The 12,416-nt window shown below is 41.5% G+C and overlaps 1 protein-coding gene across 4 annotated transcripts in view; it reads right to left on the bottom strand.

Moving 5' to 3' along the window:
• NEK5 (NIMA related kinase 5) overlaps positions 1-11,740 on the bottom strand; it is a 71,853-nt gene extending 60,113 nt beyond the window's left edge. For all 4 annotated transcript variants that reach the window (XM_032611228.1, XM_032611229.1, XM_032611230.1 and 1 more), the window contains exons 1-3: positions 11,658-11,740; positions 9,540-9,678; positions 1,419-1,515 (exon numbers count right to left, since the gene is read on the bottom strand). In XM_032611228.1, the coding sequence (XP_032467119.1) occupies positions 1,419-1,515; positions 9,540-9,656 (214 nt within the window). In that variant the 5' untranslated portion in view covers positions 9,657-9,678; positions 11,658-11,740. The remainder of the gene's footprint in view (positions 1-1,418; positions 1,516-9,539; positions 9,679-11,657) is intronic.
• Between the last annotated feature and the right edge of the window lie 676 nt (positions 11,741-12,416).

The raw sequence follows: 12,416 nt of genomic DNA, 5'->3' as shown, positions 1-12,416 counted from the left end.
AATTCCCGGCTCACATGTACTCTCAGATCCCAGAAAGACCTTGGAGGTGTCCCAAGAACTCTTTTAAGGAATGTACCCAGTTTTAATTTGCGAGCTATTTTGAATGCAGTGGTTTTAATTTGCAAGAAACACAGTGCCCTGCACAGTGTAAAAGCTCAAAAAATAGCTTTTAAAATTTATTTACTGATTTTTACACCCCTGATGGTGCTTGAAGATATCTAGGCAACATTCCTGCTCCATGAACTAATTCTGACCTGTGAATTCAAGCACCCCCAGTGCTGGGTGCTGGGATGGGGATGCCCCATGGTGAACTGGGGACACAGACAGCCCTGTCACGGCCTTTTAAACACGTGACATGCTGTATATGTGTTTATTGTCTGTCTCTTCCCACTACAATGTAAGAGCCACGAGGACAGGAATTTGTGCCTGTTGTGTTTGTTCACTGCTGTATTCCTGGCGCCTAGAAGAATGCATCAGCGTAAGCACTCGATCAATATTTAACTGAATGAATGACCAACACTCCTTCTATGGTGTTTTTAGTGGGCTTTTTTTTTTTTTAACCTTTGGAGTCAAGTGATAGAGGCAGAAGAAATGCTGTATGCAGGCGCACAGAGAAGGGAATTGAGGCCTTAAAGTTTTTCCCCTCTATTCTGGCCGTTTGCTTGGCTGCCTCTCTGTAGCAGAATTGTACAGCCCTCCCCGTTGCCCCGGGACATACAAGGACTCATAGAGGCAGAGTGTACCCTCCCCCACCATCATCCCGTTCCCGGGGTTGGTTGCGGCTGCTTTGCACCCAGAATGTGAGCACATAAGGAAAGTAAGAAACATGCCACATCCTAGCAGGGATCTGAGAGTGAGCGTGGGGTGGGCTCTGTGTCCTGCTCTTTCCTCTAGCTCAGGAAAACAGCTCCGTATGTGCGCTGCTCCTTCAGGCTGGACCCCAGACTTAAAGACTCCTCCTGGGTGTTCCCTGGCAGTGCAGTGGTTAGGACCCGGCACTTTCACTGCCGGGATCCCACAAGCCATGAGGCACGGCCAATAATAATAATAATAATAAATTTAAAAAGTAAAGACCCCGCCCAACCGTAGCCAACAAGTAATGTGAGTGAGACACAGATGGTATTCTTGTAGGTCACTGAAATTTCAGACTGCAGCAAAGCTAATACACCCATCGTTAACTATCTGAGGGAGTGAGAATTAAAGGCAGGTGGGCAAACTTGAGAAAATTTAGGAAAGCTGCCTACAAAAACTCACCAGAGAAGAAATAAAGATGATGCCTCAAATTACAACTTAAGTAAATGGGAAAATGAGTCCACTTACAAAAATTAATTTATACACACTTCTCAGGAACTACCTTATACAGAAGTCTACATGCCCACACTTCATTAAAATACTTTAAGAAAATGAGAAAGTCAAACCTTGAAATGAACTGAAGAAGGTTACAATGTTGGGATGTTTCATCTTCGCCAGAAGAATGACTTCTTTCTTTGAAGCTTCTTTTTCTTGGATGGGCATCTAAATTATATTAAGAGACAGAGTTGTCTGTAAAGATAATTCGCTTTCAAGGAATGCTTTTTACTCACTGTCATCGAAAATTCTCCAGGATTTCACTGGCTTTTAATGGCACTTCTGCAACAGATCTCTCAACGGCAGGAAATGACATTTCTAGAATTAGAGTGTCCTATATCTAGTCAATGGTTTGTCAGTGACAATCAGAAACAAGAAAATAAGTATTTCTGGTGAAGTTCTGCTGTATTAAAATTTCCGCTGGATTGGTGTACTGTGTCAATTATTTAGTCATCTGGAGGAAAGTTATTTAAATATTTATCTTTCAGCAACAAAGGAATTTGTAAAAAAAAAAAAAATGCAATGTTCCAGCAGCAATCACTGCTGAGAAGAAACAAATGAAATCTAAAAAAAGTAAATTGTCATATATCACATAAATCAGACTGGTAAAGTTCTATGTTAAGATTACTACGTTTTTCGTTTTCAAATAAAATGTCTCTTGTGACTTCATTTTAGATTTGATGTATTTTCTTTTCTTTTTAAAAAACTAATTTGCTTTTATTATTGCTTTTCCCTCCAGTTTTATTGAGATATAATTGACATACAGCAGTGTATACATTTAACGTGTACAGCATATAATTTGACTCACACCATGAAATGATCATCACGGTAAGTTTAGTGAACATCCGTCATCTCATATAGATACAAAATTAAAGAAATAGAAAAAACATTTTTTCCTTGTGATGAGAACTCTTAAGATTTACTCAACAACCTTCATGTATAACATCAGCAGTGTTAATTCTATTTATCATGTTGTACGTTACATCCCTAGTATTTATTTATCTTGTAAAGGGAAGTCTGTACTTTTTGACCACCTTCAACCAATTCTCCCTTCCCATACTACCCGCCCATGGTAACCACAATTCTGATCTTTTTTTCTGAGTTTGTTTTTGAAGTAAAATTCAAAAACTACAACACTATGTCATTTTCCATCACACAACACAGTGATTTAAAATTTATGTGCATTTCAAAGTGATCACCAGGATAAGTCTAGTTACCATCTGTCACCACACAAGGATATTAAGTATTGACTATATTCCCCACGCTGTGCATTTCATACCCATAACTTATTTGTTTTGCAACTGGAGGCTTGTACCCCTTAATCTGCCTTACCTATTTCTCTCCTCCCCTCACTCCCTGATGTATTTCCTTATTATTCTATTTATCATCTATGGACAATATTGTTCAAATGTTTTGGTGCCATTGGCAATGGCCACACCTCATTTCTACCTTTTCTTCCTCATTCTTGACGCTTTGTCATTTCTACACTGACTTCTGGCCCCGCTGCCCCACCCTTCTGGCCTCCATGGGTCACTGGTCCTCTCCACAGTTCCCTCTGTAATGACCTTCAACATTTGGCCCACAGGTAATGTGTGAGTTCCCAAATTTTTCATCCTCATTTAAATTTGAAAATTAAAAAAAAATTACTATTCTCCATCCCAGCTTTACTGCCTCCTAGCTATGTATCTTTCAGTAAATTATTTAAATCTTCTAAGCTTCAGTATCTTTCCCCCCACTTTAAATTGCATAATTGGCACATGAGTTTCAAAATAAAAATAACTGAAATACGCTACCAGGATAGACTTAGCTACTTAACTACTTTAATTTATAACTACTGTTTTTTTCAAAAGACTATGATAAACGAAATTGAAAGGCAAACATAGGGAGATAAGTGTATTTTTATAGTTAGGTAAAAATACTGGCAATATATATGACCAAGATTTTTTGTATTTATAACATATAAGGATTCTGGCAAGCAAGAAAAAAAGGCAAATATGCCAATAGAAATATGGGAAAATACATGCCTAGGCAACTCTCAAAAAAATAAAAGAAATTTAAAATGTCTCAGAAACAGTAAAAAATATTCAACCTCACTCAGTAATAAAAGAAGACGAAAACAAAATTTAATATGTTTCATCTGTGAACTTGGCGAAGACAAAAAGAATGTTAATACCCACAGTTAACCAGAAAGCAAAATGGCACTCACATACTTCTGGTGTAAGTATATAAATTGGTAAAGTCTTTCTAGGAAAACAAGTTTACAGTATCTAATAAGAGACTTTAAAATGCTCCTATTTTTAACTTATTAATCCTTCTAGAAGTTTATCCAAAGAAAATAATCAGAAATGTGCCCAAGGGCTCTCATACAAAAGCCTTCATTTCAGTGTTTTACTATTAGTTTTTAATTAAGAATATACACTAGTGATTTGAAAAAAATATTTTAAGCCAGATAGAAGTAAATAAGATGAAAGTAAAACTTCCCCTTTTCCTCCCCACCCACCCCATGAATTCCTTTTCCTTAGGAGTGATTGCTAATTGTTAGACCTTTTTATTTAATGCACATATAGGTAAACACATATACACAGTTTGTTTAAGAAAAAATGACTCTTCTACATATTAAACGTTATTTAATCATAGCAAAAAAATCAAGCAACATACCTCTCTGAAAATGGAAAAAGAGTTAGATAAATTATGGTATTTTTAACCTAATGTCACACTATGCGATCATCAAAAATCCACGGAAGCACTGGCAGGAAGAGCAGAGGAAGAGGTAGAAGGATTTGCTGGTCACTGTGCCTTGTTGAGCAAATTACTTAACCTCATTGAGCCTCAGCCCTTTCACCTAAACAGGGAGGGTGATGAGATCTACCTTTAGAGTTGTTGGGAAGATTAAATTGATTAATTATGTAAAACACCTGGGATAACATGAGGTCTGCTAGGCACCCACTATTACTGTAAACATTGAATGATATTATATGAGAACATTTTATTATATGAAAGCATTGAATGACATGAGAAAATATTCACAATATACTAAGGGTAAAAAGCTGCTATAAAAGAGTACATCCACCATGACATCAATCATCTAATATATTCTAATAACTTACAAGGTACATTTATGCATTAAAAATAGCCTGGAGAGAACTTCACCATAATGTTAATAGTGATGAAGAGAGAGGTTAAAAGTGATTTTCATTTTCCTCTAAATAGCCTTATTTTTCCCTACAGTTTTTTTCAAAATTTCTTCAATGAACATTTTAATTTTTATTATCAAGAAAAGATACAATGCATTTTTGAAGGCAAGAAATAAAAGAATATGCTTGATAATTGTAGGATGATGATAGAAAATATAGAGCTTTTTGGTACCTGTAAGAAAATAGGCGATTTAAGTTCTGGGGTCTAGAGTTTGCTTTGTGGAGAGGTGCTGGAGAGCTGAGAAGAAATGTAAATTTCTCTAGATAAGAAGTAATGAAAAAGTACATTAGAGTAGAAAGAAAAAAATAAGTAATAAATGTTAATACTGTGACACAAATGTTGTTAGGCAAATCTGATAACACAGAGAGATACGGGAAAGCAACAATAACGAGGCCCAATAGAAATTCTACTTATTTATGGCATGGGGACTAGGGTGGTTCATGAAGTAAAAGATGAAAAAATTCACTGCTCTATGAGAAATATACAGTCAGCTTTTTATTATCTATACTAAAGAATGGGAGAGACTCTATGAAATGTATTAATATATATTTTTATAGAGGATTCACCTCCCACATAATTTTTTCTTTACTTAGAATTTAAATGGTTTTATAATTCCTAAATATGTACCAGCTTAACAACAGAGCTAGAAGGCCTGAAAATATCTATGCATTGAATTATTTATCCAATAAGAATTTATTGACCTGCTACTGGTGCAAAGAATTCTTAGCTGCTGTGTGGAATACCAAGATGCAAAAGACCTGGATTCTGCCTGCACAGAATATACAGTTTAACAAGGAGGAGAAGGCACAAAATAAACAGCTAAAGCACAGCAAAGTAGACAGCAATCAGTACCATAACAGCAGTATGGATAAAAAGCTATGGAGGGCTTCCCTGGTGGCGCAGTGGTCGAGAGTCCGCCTGCCGATGCAGGGGACACGGGTTCGTGCCCCTGTCTGGGAAGATCCCGCATGCCGCGGAGCGGCTGGGCCTGTGAGCCATGGCCGCTGAGCCTGTGCGTCCAGAGCCTGTGCGTCCGGAGCCTGTGCTCCACAACGGGAGAGGCCACAATAGTGAGAGGTCCGCATACCGCAAAAAAAAAGCTATGGAGTTTACAGAGAAAGAGAGGTTACTTAGATCTGGAAGGTTCTACAAGGTGTACTGAGTCTCAGCCCTGAACAAGTGGGATCTTGATGCTTGGATGGGCAGGCAAAGACCTTTTGGGAAGAAAGAGCCCCTCGGGTGAGCACAGAGGCTGCGGTGCAAAGGATTTGCATGTGGCAAAAAGGAAGAGTATGTGAGGGGAGGTTGAAAATGGAATTTGGGAACACATCAGAGAGGGGTGTCAAAACTAATCTGAAGAGTGAAACGATATAAAAGTACAAGGCAAAAATTACTCATAATCCCACATTCCACCTCAATAATAATGTAGTAAGTAGGTCTTTCCTATATGTATGGGCAGATATGTGTGGGAATATACATACTTATATAGAGAGATAATGCATATATTTTTACAAAGATTGCATCATTCTACATGTACTATTTTCTTAATTAGCAAAAGTTATGATACTTCTCATGTCAATACTTTGACTACAACATGATTTTGATGAACAGCTTAGTCTTTCACAAATTACTTAACCAATCCCCAACTGTTGGACATTTAGGTTGTTTGCTGACTGTCTGCACATTTCTGGGTATTTCCTTGGAATACAATCCCAGAAGGAGAACTACCAGATCCTAGGATGCATACATTTTTTTTCTTTTCTTTTTCAAGATGAAGATAGCTTTTTCTGCTTATACAAATAATACAATTCTTAATTTTAAAAACATAATATATGCTTCATATTAAAAATTCTGACCACACAGAAAGAAATGATAGAGGTGAAATCCCACCAATCAGCAATAACCACTGTTAATGTTGTGTGTGCGTGTGTGTGTGTGTGACATTAACAGTACATACATATATATACATAACTCTTTGTGGCCTGATTTTTTTTCATCTTTACAACGTATTTCGGACCTTATTCCTCGTCAATACTACAAACAGGGCATGGATCCTTCTAAGGCTTTGATACATATTGATAAATTTCCCTCAATACCTTCCTATCAGCAGAGCAAGAGAGTGCCTGCTTCCTCCACTTTTATATTCTTTTCAATCCTTTCCAATTGTATCAGCAAAAAGTGATATAAAATCAATAGATTTATTTCACTTTTCTGAGAGTGCCTGATTCCTCCACTTTTATATTCTTTTCAATCCTTTCCAATTGTATCAGCAAAAAGTGATATAAAATCAATAGATTTATTTCACTTTTCTAACGAGTTTGAAATTTGTATATGATGACTTCTTCAGTTATAATTTTTTTTCTTTTTAAGATTTATAAAAGGCTAGCACAGGGAATTCCCTGGCAGTCCAGTGGTTAGGACTCCATGCTCTCACTACCAAGGGCCTGGGTTTGATCCCTGTTGGAGGAACTGAGATCCCACATGCTGCACCGCGTGGCCAAAAAAAAAGCTAGCACACTTTTAGTCAACACTTGCAAGTATTTGGGGCATTCTGTCAGTTTTCTTTCCATTTATTCATGATGGTTTTCCGTCATTCAGAAGTTTTATATTTTAGTGTAGTCAAAGATGACGACGCATCTAGCCATCTTTTCCTCTATGACTTCTGTCCCAGTGAAGGTTTGGGAGCCTGGGGGGAGAATTCCCAAGATTTTGTTACATGAGAGCTGGAGCCATGAGAAAGGTACTGAAGTGATCCAAGTAACCCAGGCCACTGACAAAAGGAATGAAACAAATTCAAGGGAGAGAAAGAGTCAACTGCATTTAGCAAGTAATTGGATGGGGAGAGAGAAAAAATTCACCGATGACCCCAAGGTTTTGAGCCTGGATATCATAAAAGTACTGGTGTCATTAACACAGAGCAGCACAGAGTGGGTGACCTGGATCTGCTTAGAAAAGTGAGAAATTTCTACTTTGGGTACAATTGTATTAGCTAGCTTCCAAGATGGTCCTCAACACCCCTCACTCTGAATTCTTAATGCCCAGAAACTGTGAGATAGTAAGTGTCTATTATTTAAGCCACGAAGTTTGGGGTAATATGTTACACAGCAGTAGATTACTCACACAGATACTACTTGAAGATATCTAGCTGGCTAATGAAATGCACAACTAGGGCTCTGGAAGATACCAAGGCTGGACAGAGTTTTAAGAGTGATCTGTTTAGTGGTAAAGATTGAAGGGAGGTGACTGTCAGGTAACAGTACACAGAAAGAGAGTTGGCAAAGGATAGGTGGTCGGGGACATACGGAGGGTGAGGAGACAGACAGGCCGGAGAAAGAGCAGTCAGATAAACAAAAGAGAGTAAGGAGAATAGGGTCCTGGAAGGAAGCCCTCACAGGCCACTAGACTAAGAGGACATTAGCAGACATATGCGGTGGATCCATGAAAAGGGACCTGTATTGGTAAATAAAGCATGCGCCCTGAAGCTAATCATCTACACCTGAGTTTTAATGTAAGTTTGGGAAGTCCTTTTATTTTTCCCCAATTTTTTTTCGGCTATGCTGCACGGCTTGCGGGATCTTAGTTCCCCCACTAGGGATTGAACCCAGGCTCCTTCAGTGAAAGCACCCATTCCTAACCACTGAACTGCCAGGGAAGTCCCTATTTTTCCCCAATTTTAAAAAATTATGGTAAAATATATACAACATAAAATTGATACCATTTTAACCATGTTTAAGTGTACAGTTCAGTGGCACTAAGTACATTCACATATGTGCAACTTGATTCATCCCTTTTGTACCCATTTTGTATGGAAGTTTTTCTGCTCCTCTCACTTATAAATCCTCCAGAAGGCAACCAACGAGACTTGCCTTAACATGTATTCTAGCCCATAATGGACACTGTTATCCCCGTATATCTGAAACGAACACAGCCACTAGAGAGGGTAACATAAACACAAACCAAGGGAAATTTAGCAAAAATGATTCCTCTTAAATCAAATATATTTAATTATTCTCCAAAACCATTAGACTAACAATAACATATGGTTTTCCTCCATTCCTTCAATGCATTCAATACATATTTTCGAGCGTCTATTATGTGCCAGGCACTGTTCTGCATGGGGAAGGAGATAGACAAGAAATAAGTGAGCAGAGTAATTCCAGATCATTATAAATGCTACTAAGAAAATAAACCAGGGTGGTGTGATAAGGAGTGATTCAAGTCAGGGAGCTACCTTGGCTAGGATGCTTGGGGAAGGTCTCCTTGTGGAGGTGACCTGAATTTGGAGAGGCAGTCAGAGGAAGCACATGGCAAAACAGAGGAACTAGAGCAACAGAGGAGGGGGCATCTCATAGACGTGCCATAGGATAAAAAAAAAAAAAAAAAAAAGATGTTATCTGGCTTCCCTGGTGGTGCAGTGGTTGAGAGTCCACCTGCCGATGCAGGGGACACGGGTTCGTGCCCCGGTCCGGGAAGATCCCACATGCCGCGGAGCAGCTGGGTCCGTGAGCCATGGGTACTGAGCCTGCGCGTCCAGAGCCTGCGCTCCGCAACGGGAGAGGCCACAACAGTGAGAGGCCCGCGTACAGCCAAAAAAGATGTTATCACTGTAAGGAGTACCATAGGAGCCAGGACGATAACATCTTTTTCTCTTTTCCTTTTTTTCTTTCTTTTCTTCTTTAAAAATAAGATCACTGGGGACTACCCTGGCAGTCCAGTGGTTGAGACTCTCTGCTTCCCCAGCAGGGGGCATGGGTTCCATTTCTGGTCGGGGAACTAAGATCCCGCATGCCGCATGGCCCAGCCAAAAATAAAAATAAAATTTAAAAATAAAAATGAAAATAAGATCATTGGTTGCTGTTTGGACAATGGACTTAGAAGACTGAGCAAACAAAAGTCAACTCACTCATACTTGTAAAAAAAAAGATGTGTTTCCTTGACTAAAAGCCAGATGAATATACCACTGAAAATGAACAGGAATTTTAACTTTTTAACTTTACCTTTTCAAAATTGATCTCTTTTATAACACAGTGCTTGCTATCTGATTTCTCTTTGGCCAGGTATGCTTTCCCAAAGGCACCTTCCCCAATGGCCTTAATCACATCATATTTATCCATGGTCTCCAATGCATGGAGTTACCTGAAATGAGAGCAATGAAATTTTATTGCTCACTTTTCATAAATATGAACAAGTCAGAAAACAGACCACTACAACGTAAGAGAACTCATTTTGCTAAAACTTTCATTCTAATTTCGCCAAGACTGAATCAAATAACTTTCCTTGCGGCCACAGGTAACAACCACAGTGAGACAGAGCTTAGTCAGCTCCACGGTCAGACTTGGGCTGCAGCTCAACTTTGATACACCCTAGTGTTGTCATCTCGGGCAAGTAACTTAATTCGTAAAACCTCTTTTTCCTAATTTCTGAAATGGAAATAACAATACCTGTTTTTCAAGATTGTTCTGAGAAAGAAAAATATAATATCCCCGTCTGGGCACCTCTAGGCAGCAGGAATTGTCCTTCTGCTTGTGTGGTTTTACAGTCCAGCCTTTCTCAGTGGGGCGTTACTGCCCCCTAGGGGACATTTTGGAAACTTACGGAAGTTTTTTTCTGTTCGCACAGATGGAGAGGCAGGCACGAAGGCTTTTAGAAGCCACTGGGGTCTGAGATACTAAGATTCTGCGATGCTAGGGACGATCCCGCACAGTAAAGGATTTTCCAGCGCCCTTACAACCTTAAAAAGTCTCCGTACACATTCATGTGCTTGGAAAAATCCGTTTATAATTATCTGTGGCTACAACCAAACTATTTTACATCTAAATACAAAGTATATTTTGCAGAGTTTTATTTAACACTGAATTTTCGAGGAATGCAACTACATGTAAATCAAGGCTTGACTGCACCTTGTTCGGAACTTTACCAGGAACTGTTCACCGTTTTGGAAAATCACTCCCCCGCTGGCCACGCTGCTCCTGGCAGCTGAGACTTAAAAGTTTGCAGCTGTCCCTATCAGGTGACTCCCTACTACTTCACTACTTCTTCCAGTGTAGTAGTACCAAGAATTTACAGATTGAAATATAGACTTTATAATAAAGAGAGTCACTGTGGCATTTAGATTCGTCTGATCAGATTCGGTATGGCAGGAGGGTGTGTAAGGCCAGAGTATACAAGAGCCCCATCCAAGACCTACCCAGTCAGAATCCCCAGTTAAAAGGTCTAACATTCCCTTTGGTGCCTAAGCTCCTTTGATTTGGGTTCATCACTCTCAGCTCAGGGTCCTGGCTTCTCGAGAGGGGAAGGTGAATTCTCCGGGGGTAGTAAGCGGTGTGGTCCCTTCCTCTCTACCATTTCTTTGGAAACACGGTGCTTGTAACACAAGTACACCCTCAATAGCCCGTGGGCAAAAAACGGGCCAGTAATTCCCAGTGGGGTTGTTTCTGAACTGTCTTGGGCAGATTCTGGCGGCCCAGCACTTGCCTCCGACCACTTGCCACCTCTCTGGAAGCTACGCGGCCGGGCGGCCCTCGGCCAGCCGCCAGCCTCCAGCCTCTGGGGCTTTGGGTAAACTGCTCCACTGCATTTCCCCGTTATATTCAATACTACAGTTAGGGAATCTTGCTGATTTTTAAAACCTGAGTGAGCAGGCAGGTTACGTTTTTGAGTAATTTGTGTCAGTGCAGGAAGGGGGGACGATTAGGTGGGATGGGGCTGGAAGCCAGCTCCGCAGCCAGGGAAGGCTTGGGGACACTGGAGGGCCGGGTTTTGAGGGAGGCGCTGACGGAATCGGAACTCGAGGGCATCTGCACAGGAACTGAGGGACCGCGACCCTCCCGCCCAAGAGGCACCGGTGGGTGGAAGCCCCTAAGTTCCGGGGGAAAAATCCTTCTCCCTTAGAAACTCTCTCCGGGAGGCGGCCGGCGGGAAGGCGGCAGAACTCCCGCGGGGGCCAGGAGCTGGGTGCGCCGCGCGTTGCCACGGAGACCGACGCGGCCCGGGACCGGAGACCGCAGTTCTGCGGCTCGTGTCTTCCCGGGCGGAGGCTCCACACTTTCCCCGGGGCTCCCGGAGGCCCTGGGGGCAGCTCCGGGTTCGGACTGAGGGGACCACCCATAGCATACCTGCTCCGCCCGCTCCGCGGGGCCAGAGTAGTGTCCCGGGTGGGTCCGGGTTCCAGACGCTTCTGCCCCCGCTGGCGGCCGGGGCGGAGCCGCGCTAGGGAAGGCGGGCGGGGCGCGGGGCCAGAGCGGCGAGAGGACGGGTCCACACAGTCCACCCGGAAGAGGGGTGGGGGCCGGCCGCGGCGTTTGGAGACTTGGCCGCGTCACCTCCGTCACCTTAGGTCGGGACTCCTCTGCTTACACTCGACAAGCATTCCGCTCCCGCTCCCCGTTCTTGCTTACGGTGTACCAGAGGCTTTGCATATATTCTCTTTATGCCTTGCGACAACCGAGTCGGGTAGTAGTGGCCCCGTTTTACAGTTGAGCTGGACTGAGAGTTTCTCGTGCAAGGTCTCAAATACTGTCAAGAGATGGAGACTGGAACGGAGCCCTGTTCTTTTGGCCACAGCTGGCGGCCTCCCATGGGGTCCTCTTATAAAACGAGCTACTGCCCAGTGGTCTGCAAACATGCTCTCTCACCATCTCCCCATCGCCCCCTACGCATTCCTCATTCCCACTGCACATCAAGGTGCCGTCAGAAACGTTTCATTACATGTTTAAGCAGTTGAAAGGATGTAATTTCCAGCAATTATAAATATTGACACAAGTAAAACATAACCAATGGAATCTAAATACCACGGCAATTTGAAACCCACCATATCTAGTTTTTAAAAAAAGAGCTCTCCTTTAAGAATTAGAAAGTTTACATCACTCCTTTCT

Source organism: Phocoena sinus, chromosome 18 (assembly GCF_008692025.1).
Source record: "Phocoena sinus isolate mPhoSin1 chromosome 18, mPhoSin1.pri, whole genome shotgun sequence".
NCBI lineage: Eukaryota > Metazoa > Chordata > Mammalia > Artiodactyla > Phocoenidae > Phocoena > Phocoena sinus.
The sequence above is the reverse complement of the archived record's forward strand: the minus strand, read 5'-3'. Positions and strand labels throughout refer to the sequence as shown.